Source organism: Protopterus annectens, chromosome 10.part0 (assembly GCF_019279795.1).
Source record: "Protopterus annectens isolate FY-2018-M chromosome 10.part0, PAN1.0, whole genome shotgun sequence".
In the NCBI taxonomy this organism is placed as follows: Eukaryota; Metazoa; Chordata; order Ceratodontiformes; family Protopteridae; genus Protopterus; species Protopterus annectens.
Genome location: NC_056744.1, coordinates 793,956,523 through 793,974,305, shown reverse-complemented (window position 1 = coordinate 793,974,305; position 17,783 = coordinate 793,956,523). Strand labels below are relative to the sequence as shown.

General features: G+C 43.4%; 1 protein-coding gene across 4 annotated transcripts in view; it reads right to left on the bottom strand.

Annotated features, from left to right (window-relative positions):
• AGL (amylo-alpha-1, 6-glucosidase, 4-alpha-glucanotransferase) overlaps window positions 1-17,783 on the bottom strand; it is a 1,248,201-nt gene that overhangs the window by 486,070 nt on the left and 744,348 nt on the right. For all 4 annotated transcript variants that reach the window (XM_044085615.1, XM_044085617.1, XM_044085614.1 and 1 more), the window contains exon 21: window positions 778-908. In XM_044085615.1, the coding sequence (XP_043941550.1) occupies window positions 778-908 (131 nt within the window). The remainder of the gene's footprint in view (window positions 1-777; window positions 909-17,783) is intronic.

The following is a 17,783-nucleotide window of genomic DNA, read 5'->3' as shown; positions in this document are numbered from 1 at the left end:
AAAAAAAAAATAATTGACTGGTTTTAGATGCAACGCATACAATACAAAAATGCTGAAGACTGCTTCACATATTCTGCACAAAATAAACACATTTTGTCTGATCTTACTTCCAGCTATGCATTAACAGACTACACCAACTAAGATCCCAAGTTGTTAAGAACGATTATTTTTGTTAACCACTCCAGTGTTGTAGAGGTATAAAATCCTGACTATGTCCTAGCTGACCCAGGTTCATTTGGAGGCTCGAGCAACTTAAGGATTGGTAGGGATGGAGGGGCATGTCCATCGGGAAAGGTGAATGGTTACATGGGTATTACTATCAGTGATCCCTGGTGGAGGCTGGAGACACTGATAGAGGGTGAGTATTCTGAAGAGTGGAACAAAATGGGGACATGGCTGAGCTGCTGCAAAGGTACAAAATGCCACAGATTTCCATTGCACACCCAGCCCTTGGGCATACTCATGCAATTGACAGGCAGAATGGATAGGCCACTAAAGTAATAATCCGCTGGTGGAAGGTGGTGGCAGGATCCCCCTGGGTACCCTTAGGTTCCTTGACTGGACCCAGCTTGAATCAGGTAAACCAGGGAAATTAAAGAGTAGCTGGCAGATCCAATGATGGATATGGAGTACAGGAGTAGAGGGTGGTAGGATGATGCAAGGGAGCAACAAAAAAACTTTTCAAATTCATGTTCAGGCTAAAGCCAAATCTAAAAAAAAAAAAAAAAATAAAATAAAGAATGCTGAATCAACCATTTTTTTTAGATGAATACTAACCTTGTAAACCTGCGTATTTTAGTGGTGTCCAGTTTGGTATATTGTAACATCCACCACCATCCTCTTGTTCTTCAGCATCACAGCGGTACAATAACAGACTCAGTTCAGCCAATGTCAGCTTTAAGGCAATCCTAGCAAAGAAACAAAAGAGGCCATAAATGCAAAACATCATTCAGACTATTCCACAAACATATTACAGTGTTTTAAAAAGGTGATTCTTTTCATAGGTTCATATGTGTATACCACACTAATGACCACTGGGGCCTTTTTAAGCCTAGCCATGCATCCCAAACTTCTGATAAGTTCTCATACCCTTGATAAGGGGCTTTTGATATGAAATATGTACAAGCAGGGGCCTGGGAGACAAATCACTTACTGGCTGCCCATGTCCATTACAGACATAGGTGTCAAACCAGGGTTGACTTCCAGTTACCCGTCCAACTGTCCGAGTTGCACTTGAATTGGGTTAGGTAAGAACTCTGCATCAAATAGATGGGAAGCCTGTTCTAGAGACGGGGTAGTTTCTGGGATACACAACAGTCTCTCAAGCAGGTCCTATTTATATCACAGGCAAGGTTTAAGTCTTCATAAAAGGTAATTCTGGTGTTATTTGTTCTGCAGATATGCAGGAGGTCAATTAGGGTGGGGCCCAACAGTGCTTTACATGCCAGGCATAGGTCTCCCCTCAACAGCCTGTAGAAGACAGAATACAGGGACAGGGCTTTTTGAGGTGGCAGGAAAGAATATGTTAATGTCCTGTATTCTTGTAATGAGGAATCTCTGTGGATGCTCCAGTTGCTGGATATGCCCGGTTAAGCACATATTAAAGGGTGCATTGTTCTCCATGATACTTCCAATGAATGCCAAATACAGTGGAACAATGAGTTCCTTAGACCTAGACGCTATACCTTTGTTTAACAGTTGCACAACATAGAATGATTTCCTCACTACTGCAGAGATGTGATGTTCAAAGGCTAGTTAACTGTCTGTGTCCTCACGTCCCAGACTACTGGGTTGACTCTTAGGGGTGTGTTATATATTTATTAGGAGTGGATGACTTCCCAGAGGACACTATTATGCACTTCTTGGCATTTAGTGTTAGTCCATGACTCTGACACAAGTTGTTTGCATCATCAGCCCTTCTTACAGAGCATTAGTGTGGAATTCTATAACTGCACCTAATTTACAAGGATCTACCGGAGGCCCTTGACATTGGCATTGACTTCAGAGAAGTAGATGCCAAAAAGGAGTTTCCAGGACTGACCCCTGAAGGGCTCTATTTGGTAACTGCTTCTTTGAAGAGGTGGACCCCCAATTCTAACTTCCTTGGTCCTGTCTGTGAGCTAGCTAGCTATCCACTGGGTAACATAAAGGTTTACACCCAACCTCCTGAGTTTGTCAGCCATGCTTGAATGGAATACCTTGGACAGGTCAAGGTAGGCAGTGTGAACAGTTTTGTCCTCATCCACTGTTTGTGTGACCTTCTCAAAGAAGTCTACCATGTTGAGTAGGCATGACCTGCACTTACCAAAACCAAACTGGATTGGGTTCAGTCTCTGGAGATTTCCTAGGTCACTATTGATCATTTCAACGACAATTCTTTCCATGACTTTGCATACAAGCCTACAGAGACTTATGGGTCCATTTCAAGGGTCTGTTGACAGCTACCCTTTGTGCTGAAGGCTGATGGTTGCTGTTCTCCATTTGTGAGGCATGAAGCCTGTTTGGAGCCTACATATAGAGATTCCATATGGCCTGACAGGTTGTTTTTCATGCTATTTAGAAGGCAGCCTGGAATATTGTCTGGGCCCATGAATGCAACATTCTTTGCCTTGAAGAGAGAGAGAGCATTGAGAGCCTATTTCCTAGGGACTGTAGGGAAAGTTACACTTGATGTTATTTCCTAAGGAGAGGCTGAGTGACAGAGATAGGGTAAGTTAGAGCTGAATATTGAACGAAAGAAAACAACTTGAAGGTGGTGTTGGGTGCAAAAAAACAACGTAGTAATAAAAGAAAACCAAATGCACCCAACTTACACAGACACTGACTTTAATCGAATAAAACAACAACAACAAACAGAGTGTTTTATTCGACTAAAGTCAGTGTCTGTGTAAGTTGGGTGCATTTAGTTTTCTTTTATTACTAAGTTAGAGCTGAATTTGTCTGTCATTAGGTGCTATAACTTCAGGCTTGGTAAAGGTGGCTCCATTAATGATGAGCTCTGCACACAACTGTGTATTGCCTTTGAGGTCATGGACATAGCCAAAGAATGCCTTGTGGTTGTCCTTGGCCTAAGAAGCCAAATATACCTCAAATCTGGCTTTGGTGGAGTGGACTTTGACCTTGGAGTTCTTTAATCTGATGACAGCATTTTTATCCTGATATGTGCTACATCTCCAAATTTTTGTCATGACTTTCCTCCTTTTTTTATACAGCCTACAAATGTTGATTTCACCAGAATGGCTTGATTTTTGAATTAGGTCTGTACTTAATCCTGGTGGGTAAAGCTGCTTCTGTGAAGCCATTAACATGCTTGCATAGGGCTTCTGTGAACGTGGGCAGCAGTGTTATCAGAGTTTGAGGGGTGGGGGGCTTGAAGTTTTGACAAGTTATCACTTAATATGAAATTAATCAGAGTAGTTTCCTGAACATTCCAGGATTAGCTTGGGTTCCAGATTTTATTTTTACTTCAAAGGAAACCATTTTGTGGTCTGACCTTACCAGAAAAGACATTATACTTGAGGGTGTTTGAAAGCATAAATATGTGATGTCCTTGTATTCATATGATGCAGTATTTATAGGATGAGGGAGTTCCCTGCTGTAGGTAACCTGACATTGACCAGTATACAAAAGACTTCACTATTATAGTGTGTGTCGTACATCGCACATAGGCTGCCAATGGATGTCGGCCATAAAAAGTGACATACACATGCACCATCCTCAGAAAGTACAGTTGTGTACACTTATTCCTGCACCAGATGCGGTCTCCTCTTCCATGACGTAAGGTCATCAGGGCTATAAAACATGCAGCCAACACCATTACATCAGTTTTTCTTGCCCCAGATGTCATGTGCCCCCCACAATGGGAAGCAATTATATGTTATGCTCAACCTCCATCAAAAAGCAAATACACCAGAAAACTTAAATATACCAAACAAGAATGAAAGGTACAGCCAAGAGATATCAGGGGGCTGGAGGTAGGGTAACCTTGACTGCAACAGTGAATACACTTAAACATCTACATTTATGGTAAGTGTACGCAACTGTACTATGTTCTTTGTGTTTCACTGTTGCAGTCACCACATTTGGGTTGATTCCCAAAGCTAAGGAAGGGAGGAGGAAGATAGAGAGCATTAGGGCCAGCTATTAAGCCCTGCAAGACTGCAGTGGCAAAACCAGCTCTGGATTTAGAAAAAATAGGCATGTGGTAATGCTTGGTGAAGGTATGTACAGAACTCCAGGTAGCAGCTTCTAGATGTCCCTGGTAGGGACTCCTCTGAGAAAGGCTGCAGAGGTAAATGCAGTTCTGGTGGAATGTGATCTTATCCCCTGTGGGATAGGTTTTCCATGCCGCTTGTAGCAGAAATAAATGCAATGGGCTATCCATTTGGAAAGGGTTTGCTTTGAAATGGCCTTCCCCTCTGCCCCTGCAGCAAAGTCAACTAGCAGCTGTTCAGATTTTCAGAGAGGCTTAGTCCTGTCCAAATAAAATCTAAGTGGTCTGTGCACGTCCAGAGAGTGCAGTATTAGTTCTCCTTTGTTTTGTGGATTAGGGAAAAAAGTAGGCAAATAAATGGACTGATTTAGGGCCAAACTAGACACCACAATGGGCATAAAGGAAGGAAGGATTGGTCCTGAGGGAAACCCTGTCTGCATGGAAGATAATGAAGGGTTCCACTGCCACGAGGGCCTGTAATTCAGACACACTTCTTGCTAAAGTGATAGCTAGAAGGAAGGCTGTTTTCCAAGAAAGGAATTTCAACTCTGCTGTTGCAGCTGGCTCAAGGGCGGGGGGGTGAGCTTTTCCAATACAAAGTTAAGGTCCCAGGCTGGAGTGGGGGCTCTCCTGGGGGGTCTTAAATTTTTGGCCCCTCTAAGGAATTGTTTTAGCTGGGGGTGAGAGAAGAGGGATGGCTCACTATAAGGAGTTGAAATGGCAGAGGCATGAATTTTAATTGACGAGAAGGATATGCCCTTGTGGAGCATTTCTGTTAAGTACTGAAGAATATGGGGTAAGATGGGCACCACTGTGCCCAACCCCTGAGTCTGGCTCCAGGAACAATATATTTTCCACTTTTCAGCATAGGATTTTCTAGTACTAGGCCTCCTTGCCTCCAGAATGACATCTAGCACCTACTTACTGAGGCATGCTATTGGAGAGCTCAAGGAATTAGCCAGGCTGCAAGGTTCAGGGTTTGAAGCTGAGGGTGCGTAATCTGGCCCGCATACTGGGACAGCAGGGAAGGGGTCTGAGGCAGGTGTCATGGTTCCAGCAGTGTCATACTGCGCAAGAGGGGGTACCAGTGCTAGCATGGCCAGTCTGGTGCAATCAGTATTGTCCTTGGCTTGTCCTGTTTTATCTTTAGCAGAACCTTTGAGAGGAGAGGCAGAGGGGGAAAGACATAAACTGAGAGGTTTCCCAGGTAATGGACAGGGCATCCACCTTCCAAGCTTGACTGTGGGGAGTCCTTGTGCAGAATTTTGTCCAATTGGTAGATCTGAGATGAGGCAAACAGGTCTACCTCTGGAGTCCCCCATTTGTTCCTCAAGAGGTTGAATATTTTGGGTTCTAGTTTCCATTTGTGTGGGTCCATAAGATTTCTGCTTAAGTTGTCTGCCAGTGAATTTGGCTTGCCTGGCAGGAATTGAGCTTGTAGGTGCACTTGGTAGCTCAAGGTTGTGTTCCACAGAGCCATGGCTAGTCTTCAGAGAGGGTACGAGTGGGTTCCCCCCTGCTTGTTTATGTACCACATAACTTTGGTGTTGTCTGTCTTTACCAATAGTTGTCCTGGAAGAATGTCTTTGAAGGCTGTCAGGGAATTCTGCACAGCTAACATTTCTTTTTGATTGATATGCAGGTGCATCTGTCTCGGGTTCCACTGGCCCTGAATGCACTGCCCTGCCAAGTAAGCCCCCCATGCATAGTCTGATGCATCTGTTGTTAGCGTTTGGGCGGCAGGGGGTAGAGTGAAAGGGAGCCCCTTCTTGCGGTAGCAGGCCTCTGCCCACCAAAAGATCTCTGTCTTTATACAAGGAATGATAGGAATCACTGATTCCAGGTCCTGAGAATGTTGACACCAAGGTTGCCAGCCAAGCATCATTGCCTAGCATAGGAAGAAGCTGTTGAAGTGTTAGCATTTTGAATTCTGGGATTACCAGAAAGGTGTTTAGAATAGAGAGTTCCAGAATAGGATGCCAGGAGCTGTCTTTTCTGGGTACCAGGAAAAGTCTTGAATAAAAACCTTGTCCCCTTTGTTGACAGGCTGAATAGCCCTGATACTTAGAAGAGAGAGAACCTGCTGTTGGGCCTCCACCCACTGATTTGGGGGTAGGTCTGGCCAACCGCTTGGGGTTGGTAGTGTGTGGAAGTGGAATCTGTATCCTTGGGAAACTATGTTCAAAACCCATTTGTCCTGGGTAATGAGTTCCCAGTTTTTTGCATGCAGGGCGAACTTTCCTCCTAAGAGAGCAGGGCTTGGAAGGGTTAAGATCAAGTCATGGTGCCATTTTTCCATAGGGGAGTGGCTTACTACTCCCTGCTTTGGAAGTGGGAGCCCCCCACTGCTTAGGCCTGTGCGCAGCCTGAGACTGTAACCTAGGTGGGTTCTGCTGTTCCTGGGTTTGGATTGAGAAGGCCTGGAAGAGACTGGAAAGGACCAATTCTTTGAAGGCCAATGCCTACTAAATCTGGGAGGCTATACTTGTAGGAAATCTTTAACAGTTTGCATAGATTTAGCTTTTTCCTCCATCTTTTTGAGGACTTCTTCTGCTTTGTTGCCAAAAAGGTAGTCTTGCTTTAAGGGAGCATCCAGTAATTTAGCTTTAACATGATCTGGCAAGTTTTTCTCCTTAAGCCAAGCATGCCTTCTAAGTACAGACCCAGTGACAGCAGCCCTGCAAGATGCTTTTAAAGCATCAAAACCACATTGCAAAGTATGTTTACCAACTTGTTCTGCAGAATGCATTAAATGCTGTAATTCTTTGTGTTCAGCACAGTCAGGAATCAACATCACTTTCTGTTTAAGTAGTCCCATAATATGCTGCTGATCAGAAGAATCAGGAGAATCAGTTCTAGGTCTCTTAGGAGGGGGAAAGCTGGCTTCCACTAATTAAGGTAATAAGGTCTTCAGCCATTCTAAGCATTTGTTTTTTTAGGCATATGGGCCTGAGCCTGCAGTTTGGATGTCGGTTTTCTAGGAGTGGTGTGAGTTTTAGGCCTGCATGAAGACGATGATGTTGGTTTAAAATGCAAGTCTGTAGGTCTGAATACACCCTCAGAAGCCGGTGCCTGCACAGCGACTCCGGACCCATCCAAGGTAGAGACATCTGTAGGTTCCATAGTCAAAGAAGCAGCTCGCGGCATACTGGACTCTGAATGGGTCTCAGTAGAGGCCTGCGAATCTGAAGTAGCGGGTATCAGGGTCTGCGAAAGCGCTTCACTGAGTACCGGCAGACTGGTGACTAGCTTAACGGAAGCATCGTCAGCAGTTTTGGACCTATGTGGTCTGTCTCTGTCTTTATCCTTACTTTTTTCGGAAGATCGGTAGTCGGATGGCTTAATAAAGCCATTTCGGAGTACTGAGAGAGTACGAAAATAATTTGCTGCAAAGACAGCCCGACGACGAATAGTTTGGGGGTCGAACAAGGCACAAAACTGACAGCAAGGGACGTTGTGGTCTGGGCCTAAACAGGGGGTGCTGTACGAATGAAAATCTCTATGAGGTATTTGCTTTCCATGGGTAAGACAATTGTTAACTTTTACTGATATCGGTTGGAGCAAGAAAAAAGAATTCCCAACGGGATACTTATCTTTTTTTTTTTTTGAAGACTTTGGATCTGAAACTCAAAAACAAAAATTTCAGGAGTTGGCCGACCGGCACTTGCAAACTGCTTCTACTTCAGGCACTGCAAGGCAAGAAAGACTAATGTAATGGTGTTGACTGTATGTTTTATACCCCTGATGACCTGACGTCATGGAAGGAGAGACAGCATCCGACACAGGAATCCAAAGGCTCTGGTATTCAGGCTGGCTGAGGGCTACCTGCAGGCAGATAACCCAAATGTGATGACTGCAACAGTGAAACACAAAGAACATATTCCCTGCTGCCAAATCTGAATGCCAGACTCCAACACACAGTCTGACTCCAAGTTGTTTGCGATTCTTCAAATTTCAGATAAGTGCACCATTGGGGAATTCTGACTTTTGCTACTGTCTTTGGTTAGGATTCATGTCATTCAAGCAGGACAATTGCCAATGTGGACAACAAATTCCACACAAGGATAGCCACTCCCAGTGCTTGTTTTACCTAGGTCCAAACCAAGACCACAAAAACTGCTCTATTTGTCAGGCATTTGTCCCAAAGACCTTAAGGAGTGGATTATCCTCTTAGCTATCTACCTTGAGAATCAGCACTTAAATCTGCTAGCAAAAAGTGCAGTGGAGGGATCCTCGAGGCCCCAAAGCAGAGTCTATTTTGAAGTGTAAGGCCAAAAAGCAAAGACCTGAACCTTCTGCTGTGCCTCTGGATACCGATGTCTCTCTTGAGGGAGGACAGCCCAGAGACATTCCTGGATCACAGGTCAGATCTACAGGCCATGCTTGATGTCCAGGCCAACTTGGAGACTAGCATAAGCATGTCCGCAGAGTTGGGATTCCTGGGTCAAAGAGGGGGACCTGTAGCTTACAAGGAATTGATATGGGATTTTGCCTATGGTGAGTTGAACATGAAGAAGCTCAAATGCATAGTCATGTTTGACTAGCCTTGAGGTATACTTATTTTTGATGTAAATTGAGATAACTCCACCTTTAGTCCCTGCCTGTGTAGTTAGTCCCTGCCTGTGTAGTATCAGATTTAAATGTGTGGAAGGCATTATACTCATGCACTTGCTGGGGGTACTCTCCACAGGTTAAACCATGTCTCAGTGACTGCACAGAAGTCAATCTTCTCTAGGGTGAGGTGAGCTCGTAGAGTAAAAAGTTTCTTGTTTAGACTTTCAGCACTGAGCAGTAACATCTTAAGATTTTCATGGCTTTCATTTTCTATGCCAGAAGTATTCTCAGTTTGGCATTGCCTAAAAAAGGTACTATGAGGGAGGACAATGTTTTAGCCAATATTAGAAAGCCTAATTGGGAGAGATAAAGACCATCCCTGGCAAAACAGCATAATGTGGTGACCATCTCCTTCCAAGGTGATAAATATTACACCCCCCTTAGAAAGACACCACAAACTAAGCCAATTATTAGTCAGCCATTTTCTCTTCATATTGCAGCATCATCCTTGGAGGAGGGAGAATGTTGCTCAGTGCTAGGCTCATACCAGTCTGGGGCACATATTCAACGAGCTCTATATTATCTCTTTTCATACAGTCTAGGGAGGCAAGTCCGAGGTCATTTACACCCACGTGGACTATGACTGAGACATACTGGTACTTGTGGTCCAATGACCTGAGTAACATGATGGATCCTGGCCTCTGATAAGCAATTGACCATGACTTCCCATAGTCAGCCTGTTGAAAGGACATCAGTGTCTCTCACAATGGAGTCTCCAATGACCGAACGCTAGATTATGTGGTGGCTTGCCTTACTGGGCTTAGAAAAAAAATTCCATGACATGTAGCTGTATGTGTTGATGCAGATGTTTCTGAAAGAGTGCATTTGAGACTGCTGAGAGCATCTGTGATATGTGCTTCTTCTAAGAAGTCTTTGGGATTTAGGAAGGTTACACTTAAGTGCCTCAGCATATGTGGGTCTTCATGTGTACTACTGACAACCTGACTGACATTAGGAGTGATTGTATGGGAGAGCTTTGCCTCCAGAGGCATTGTGTACATACATCTTTCACATACCTTATCAGTCTGCTTGAGAATGACCTGATTGCCAATAAACATGAGGCAATTTCTACATTGTCTCAGGATGTCCATATATAACAAGCAGGTAACAGAGATGGTGGGAAAAGTTCACATCCATGGCAACAGGCCCTCTTTTATTGATTACTTTATATTCTCACAGCAACCTAAGGTCAGGAGCATCTGGTTTTACAGAAAAAATGTCAACTCAAGATGCCTGCATCTATACAGAGCACTGCCAAATAGTTGAGTGGACACTACTAAAGGAGAGTCTGATGATTTATGAATGAAGTACTTAGGGAGATATTCTGAAGTTAGACTGGACAGTAGCTAATCAAACAATACTTACTGAAAAGAAAAAAAGAATTACCTTTGCAAAGAACAATGAATAGTGGGGATTCACCTAATTGGCTACTACCTGGCTAGTACCAGTGCTGGTCTCACCACAGCTTCACACTACTGGGATACAATGCACCTTTGCTTCTTCTCTCACCAGAAACAAAACAGTAGCACCAATTCCAAGATGAGAAGGCGCCCATGGGCTCTTTGGTGATCAACAGTCTTGTCCCATATAATCCAGGGGTTTGTAGGTTTGTTGTACCCCTTTAATGGCAAATGCCTTGACTAACAACCAAAGTACTCAGGAAAGTCACACACAGAAAAGTCAGTGTCCTATCAAAGATGGTCAGGAATCATGCCCTCTGCTCCTTCTCTCACAAGGAGCAAAACAGAAGCACTAATACCAAGATGACTAGAGAGAGAGAATGTGGATTCCTCGATGATTGCTGGTCGTGGACCAGACGCTGCAGATTTTAAAGGTGAAAAAAAATCAGTTGCAGTGAGCACTAAACCATAACATATAAAAGAGGGGTTAACTCAAACTTTACTAATCTATGGGGAGAGCCACTAATTTTAAAAGAGCAAGACTGATTGTTTGGGGGTTGGCATTTAGTATTTCGGCTCTACAGATTTCAGTGGCAGGGCCAATAAATTTAAATAGCTGAAGATGGAAGGGGGAGTGACTTCACAAAATTTTAATTTTGGGCTTACTTAATAGCCAATGAAAAGAAGGAAGGAAATATGTGGTCAAATAAGAGGCGAGCAACTAGAGACAGTGAGAAGGTAAGGAGTGTTCAATTTGTGTTTGACAACAGACACACTTCTAGTCTCTTTCCTAGTTTAAGTATGAAGTAGAAAGCATAATACAATCAAAACTCAGTGGAATGAAAACACACCATAATATACAAAACAGAAGTAAGGAATAATGCAATACAAATTATTAAGAAAGCAATACAAGGAAAAACAAATTAACCTTTCTCTCACAGCAGTCAATAGCAGGGTCTGAGAGTTTTCCAGTAAAAATAGGTTCATATGCAAGTACTAGGCAATTGGTCTGCAGACCATTACAAGCCTAGCCAAATCAAAATGTGCATCTGGGCTCCAGAAGGGCAACCCGAGATAGGCAAGTGTAGAATCTGAGCCTGTCCATCCAATTATCTACATTTATCTTGAAGGTGCAAGAGTGTTATTCTACTTGATATTTATGGAAGTTTGTTCCGGAGCTGAAGGATACTTAGTGATAAAGCTATCATGCCAATGTGTCTTACCTATTGAAAAGGTTTACTTTCTTTAAATCAGGTACTGGAGATACTATTTGTTCTGTGAAGGAAAGTACAGTTGTGTAAAATCTTACCATAATGGTAGATGTCCTTCTCTTCACTGTTGGAGTATTCTTTACATTAAGGATCCCCTGCCAAGTGTGGCCCGACATCCAGCCAGTATACCACAGCCTTTAGGTTGCTTTAAGGTATGCTGTACATCAAATGTATGATCCTTGTGTAATGTAGGACATAAAGGTGATGTCTGGATGTACTACCCTCAGAACTGAGATCCTCAGTAGGGACATCAATCCAAGGAAAACAGAAGTAATCAGTACATCCAGAAGAGAAATGGACCAAAGGGTGGAGGGAGAGAGTGAATACTGCAACAGTGAAGAGAAGGACATCTATTGTTATGGTAAGATTTTACACAATTGTACATGCCCATCCATGTCATTGGCACAGTATTCCTTACAATAGGGAGACTGACAAAGCTCAGGAAGAAACTTGGGAGGAGGAGGGACCAGCAGAGCCCTCTAGGAAGCCATGAAGGATGTTCCTAGGAAAACCAGCTCTGAGATCCAAGAAGAAATAGTTTGCTTGGATACAAGCTAATCCTAAGGAACTAGAATGAAAGAAAAGAAAGTTGATCTGAATTCCTGATAATCTCAGTCTTATTCAAATAAAATCTGAGTTGTCTATGAACATCCAACATGTGCAGCAACTTCTCAATGACAGATTGCAGAGAAGGGGAAAAAGTGGGCAAATGAATAGACTGACTAAGGGGCAACTCATTCACCACCTTGGGCATAAAAGGAGGATTAATACACATGGAGGGCAAGATTGCACGCAAACAAATTCTGTCCACCTTATCCCTATGAAAAAACAAAAGAGGACAAGCCACAAGGGCTTGAAGCTCAGACACCCATCTAGTAGAAGTAAAGGCTAACAAAAATAGTCTTCCAAGAGTAATACTGCAAAAGCAAGTTAAAGTTGCAGGCTCAAAAGGAGCCACGGTCAATTTTTCCAAAACAAAATTAAGATCCCAAGAAGGAGAAACAGGCTTCCTGGGAGGTGTAATATGAAAGACACATTTTAGGAAATGTTTAGCCTCAAATCCAGAAGCTAAAGGAGGAGTTAAAGGCAGACAAGCAGAACTGGCTCATAAGTGGGCCTTAACAGAAGAATAAGTCAACCCAGAATTGAGCAGTTCACACAGATAAGAGAAAACCAAAGGAGCATCCACAGAAAGTGGATCCACATTTTGAGAAAGACACCAAACAGAAAACCTCTTCCATTTGGTTAAATAGGATTTCCTACTATTGGGTTTCCTGGCCTCCTACAGGACCCTAAGCCCATCCTCAAAAAAATAGTGTCTACATGGAATCAAAATTCTATCACCCACAGTGTCAGGTGAAGAGCTTTACAGGTGGGGATTATTGAGAGATCCCTTGTCTTGTGCAAGTACGTCTACCTTGTGAGGTAACTTGTGATGACTGCCCTTGGCTAAAAGCAGAAGAGGGAACCAATGCTGTCTTGGCCAAACGGGGGTGACTAACAAGATTTTGGGAGCATCCTGCTGAATTTTGAACATGACTTTTGGAATGAGGGGAAGGGGAGGGAAGGCATAAAGAAACACCCGCTTCCAAGAAAAAGCTCATCCATCTTCCAAAACCAGAAGACCTGGGACTCTGGCATAAAACTGAGGAAGCTGTCTGTTCAGAGGAGAGGCAAACAGACCAATTTGAGCCATACCCCAATGGTGGACAATATCCAGAAACACATCCCTGTGAATCATCCATTCATGGGACTGAGTTAAGGACCTGTTCATAGTGTCTGCCACAATGTTTTGACCTAAGGGAATGTACACTGCCTGAAGAGTCACTATACTGGACAACAAGATTGTACAGCAGGAGTGCCAACTGCCACAGAAGATAAGATCTTGTTCCTCCCTGTTTGTTTACATACCACATCACTGTGGTACTGTCTGTAAATACCTTGAGAGGTCCTGGGGAGAAAAGAGGTTGAAAAGCCTGAAGCAACAGCAGAAGAGGTCCCATTTCCTTGACCTTGATGTGCTCTTTCTGTTGAAAAGGTGACCATTCCTCCTGAACCTTTAGGGAACCAAAAGCTGCTTCTCCATCCCACGTCTGAAGCATCTGTGAACAGCTCCTTCCTAAGAGGGAAGAGGGGAATGAAAAGGAAATCTTAGATTTAGAGACAACTGCTGGATCAACCAGTGAAGTTCTTCTTAAGACAAGGTAAAACGATCTACAAATTCTATGAGATGCACATGTTGAAGCCAAAGTGACTTCAGGAACCACTGAAAATTATTTCTCATGTGGAGTTTGGCCAGAGGGAGCATAGGGATGGTGAATGTCATGAATCCTAGAGCTCTCAGAAACTCCCTGACTGTAACACAGGCCAGAGAAAGAAGAGTCTGAAAGAAGGAAATGAGTGTCAAGGCCTTCTTGGAAGGAGGCAGGATGGCCATCACAGGTACCATCTGAATCCTGCACGCCAGAAAAATATGGTCCTGAGAAGGATTTAGAAAAATACTTTTTGAAGTTTATTGTGAACTCCAGGCTTTGCAGAAGGGAAATGGTAAAAATGAAGACTTTGCAACAGGATCTCTGGAGAGGATGCCTGAAACAGGAGGTTGTCTAAGTAAATACTTGGATCCCCTGAGTCCTGCAAAAAGCAATCAAAGGAGCAAGGCAATTTGTGAATACCCTTGGGACAGTAGAAAGGCAAAAGGGCAGAGCAGAGAACTGAAAATGCCAGGAAGCGATAGAGAAACATAAAAACTTCCTAAAAAGGAAATGGATCGGAATATGGAGATAAGCAACCTCGAGATCCTCAGAAATCGTGTAAGCCTGAGGAAGCAAAAGAAGGAACAAAGCCTGAAGGGACAACATTCAAAAGCAGGGCACCTTCAGAAAGTGTTCAGATGAGAGAGGTCTGGAATTGGTCTCCAAGTACCCTCTTTTCTCGGCACCAGAAACATCCCAGAGTAAACCCCCTTCCCCTTTGGGACACATGCACCTCTTGAATAGTACCCTGAGTCAGAGGAGAGTTGTTCCTGAGGAGACTAAGGTGCACCTATAAAAGAAGGAAGGGATTTCCAAACCATGAAATACCCGAAGAATAAAGGACAGGACCCAGGAATCCTGACGAATCTGTAGGCAAACAGGAAGGAGAAAGAGGTGTGAAGACAAAGAGGAAATTTGCTGAGAAGAATACAATAGTCAGACAGTACCTGGTTTATCTGGAAAAGGAGACTTCTGAGACACTGAAGCCTTTGTAGCCTTAGCAGGAGGAGCCCGCTTACCACACCTTTTTGCCCTTAGGAGGAGGGCAAGATTGCATGCAAACAAATTCTGGCTTACTGGTGTAGTTTCTATGAAATTTAGGCACAAGAGAAACATGCATGCTTAAGTAAAGCCTTGCCCTTATCCTGAAAGGACTTTATTATGAAGAGGAGCATCCATAAATTTAGCCTTAATATCATCAGGCAAAGGCTGAAGCCAAAGCCAAGAATATCATATCATTGATCCAAAAGCACCAGTCCTAAAGGAAGCATCTGCTGCACTATAACTACACTTGATGGAATAATGAGCCACCTGGGAGGAAGTCCCCAACAGGGAAAGAACAGAAGTTTTACCCTTAGTGTCTGGAAGATCAGAAATAACCTGACAAGCCTGGGATAGGAAAGCCAACAAGTAACTGGACATATGGGCCTGATAATTAACAGTCCTACAAACCAAGGTAGCAGAGGTGTAAACCTTCCTGCCTATCCATTCCATGGTCCTGTAGTCTTTATCAGATGGCAGTAACTTGGCAGAAGGAAGCAAATGAATGGGCTTGTCAGAAGCTACAGACACCACCGGGGGTCAGCAGAAAGGTACTTGTACAACAATTTGCAGTCCTCAGGCACCCTATAAAATCTATCAGGTTTCTTGGGAGCAAGGGGCCAAGAGTCTGGAGCCTTAGAAGCACTGGAAAAAGCATCCAATGAGGCAGCCAACACAGGAAGAACAGCAAAAGGTTTAGGAGAATCCATCTGCAGCAACCCACAATATCCTTTATGTACCTCAAAGACCTAAGCACAATCCCATTTAAAGAACTCCATCATCTGGGAGATCTTGTCCCCAAAAGAAATCTCTTCAAAGGGAGTATCAAGACGGGTGGATTCCTCTTCCTCTGATCTACAGTCCAAAGGAGAATTTCTGAGAAGAGTAAGCAAGGGATTCCTCACCAGAATCCTGTTCCCTGGGTCTTTTTAGGGGAGTAGAGGACCAAGAGGGGGCTGGAACAAAAACTCCCTGAGGAGGTTTCAATGCCAAAGCAATAAACAAACCCTGAGTGAAGACCTGCCATCCACTCTGTGGATCCTTAGCAGCAGTAGAAGTATGTTTAGTCTTTTGCTTTTTTCAACTGGACATCTGCCTTATATAATTTGGAAGGCTCTGCCCCAGTACGGCATTCAATGATAGTAGTAGGGACTTCTCTAATATTTGAGGAACACCCCTAGGCCCCTTGGAAATGATCAGCTGTGGTTCCCCGAGTGTCTGAAACGGACATCTGCAAAGCCTCCTTGGACATGTTGAAAGTCTGATCCCCACCAGTCTTCAACCCAGGTGTGTCAGAAGAATCCAATGACAAAGCTGGGCAAACTTCTGATCATTCATTCACTTCAGGAGAGACGTCCAGCGGAGGCTACACAGCCAAAGATTCCAGCCTAGGCTTCTTAGCCTTCTTCACTGATGGCTGTCCCTTGGAGTGGGCAGCACCCTCTATCGTGTCTTTTGCAAGCAGCTTAAGATGCTGACTGTCAAGAAAAAGCACCAAAGAAGATTGTCTACTAGGAAGGGTTTTAGGTACAAATGCCTGATAAATGGAACAGGACATTTGATCGTGAGAGGCACTGAGGCAAAAAAGACACTGGTCATTATGATCTTTATGGGGAATCTGTCTCCCACACTGGTATTTACCCTTCTTGGATGACAAGAAACCCCACAAGCAACAATAAAGAACAAGTAAAAAAATGAACTCCAATGAGGCACTTACATGTAACGGCTTGGTGAACCAGCAATAGAATAGGCATTCAGACAGACGATAGACCAATGGCATATGGACTGGCAGCAAAGAATTTCTGAGGGTGGTATGTCCAGACTTCATCTTTATGCCCTACTCTACGCAAGGAGCATATGTGTGATTTATTGAATACACTACAGCAACCTAAAGGCTTTGGTATAATGGTGGGACATCAGGCCATCCTTAGCAGGGGATCCCTAATGTAAAGAATACTGCAACAGTGAAGTGGAAGAACATCAGGTCAAAGAGGGTTAGATCTTTCATGGCCTGAAAAGCTAGATACAGATCTTCATGGAGACGTCTGTAAGTAACGAATACACACAAAGAGGGAGCAAGCCTCCCCTAACAGTAAAGATTTTTGAAGCCACTGATCTTTTTAGTTATGAATTTCCATGGTCTCTCAAGCTGAGTGCTATGTTTAGACAAATACATGCCAAAAGGTGTATTATATTTAATAATAGGTCTGTTGAGATACTTAAGGAGGAATTAAGACTTCTTAGATCGAGTGGAAACATCCTTACAAATTAAATGCACCAGATTGAAGGCTTTTTGAACTACTACAGAGAAATGATAGTCAAACAATAAAATTATGAGGAATACCCTTACGATAGTGTCTGACTTAAGACGTGTAATGGGTGTCTGAATGAGAACATCACCTACATGATATGTGAAAATGCTTTAAAATGAACTATGCTAGATTGTCCTTGCACCACTTGTTAACATGGTCTAACTCATGTTGGATCAATTATGAATCAGTGAAAGATCAAACATCCAGTTTACAGTCATTTGTAAAGTTAGTTAATCACCAAGGAGTGCTGGGCTGAAGGACTGAGACGTAGATGCCAAACAGGAAATGGTCCAACCCTGAGCCATGTGGTATACCTCTGCTAACTACTCTGCTTTCATACAAGGCACTTGTGACACTGATCACTTGGGTTTTGCCAGACAACCAGTTAGCTAACTACCGCACAACATAAGTACTAAGATTTACAAGTTTGTCAATAACACCTGCATAGGGAACAGTGGCAAAGGGCTTGGCCAAGTCCAGATTTGTTGCATGCACTGCATAGCCACTATCTACTGCTTCAGTTACTTTTTCAAAGAAATTCATGATGTTAAAGAGGCAGGACCTTCCTTTTGACAAAGCCAAATTAATAAGGGTCCAGGGCTGATGTCCTTCAATGTCCAGATTAATAAAGTTTGAGATAATATGCTCAACAGCTTTACACGCACGACTAGCGAGAC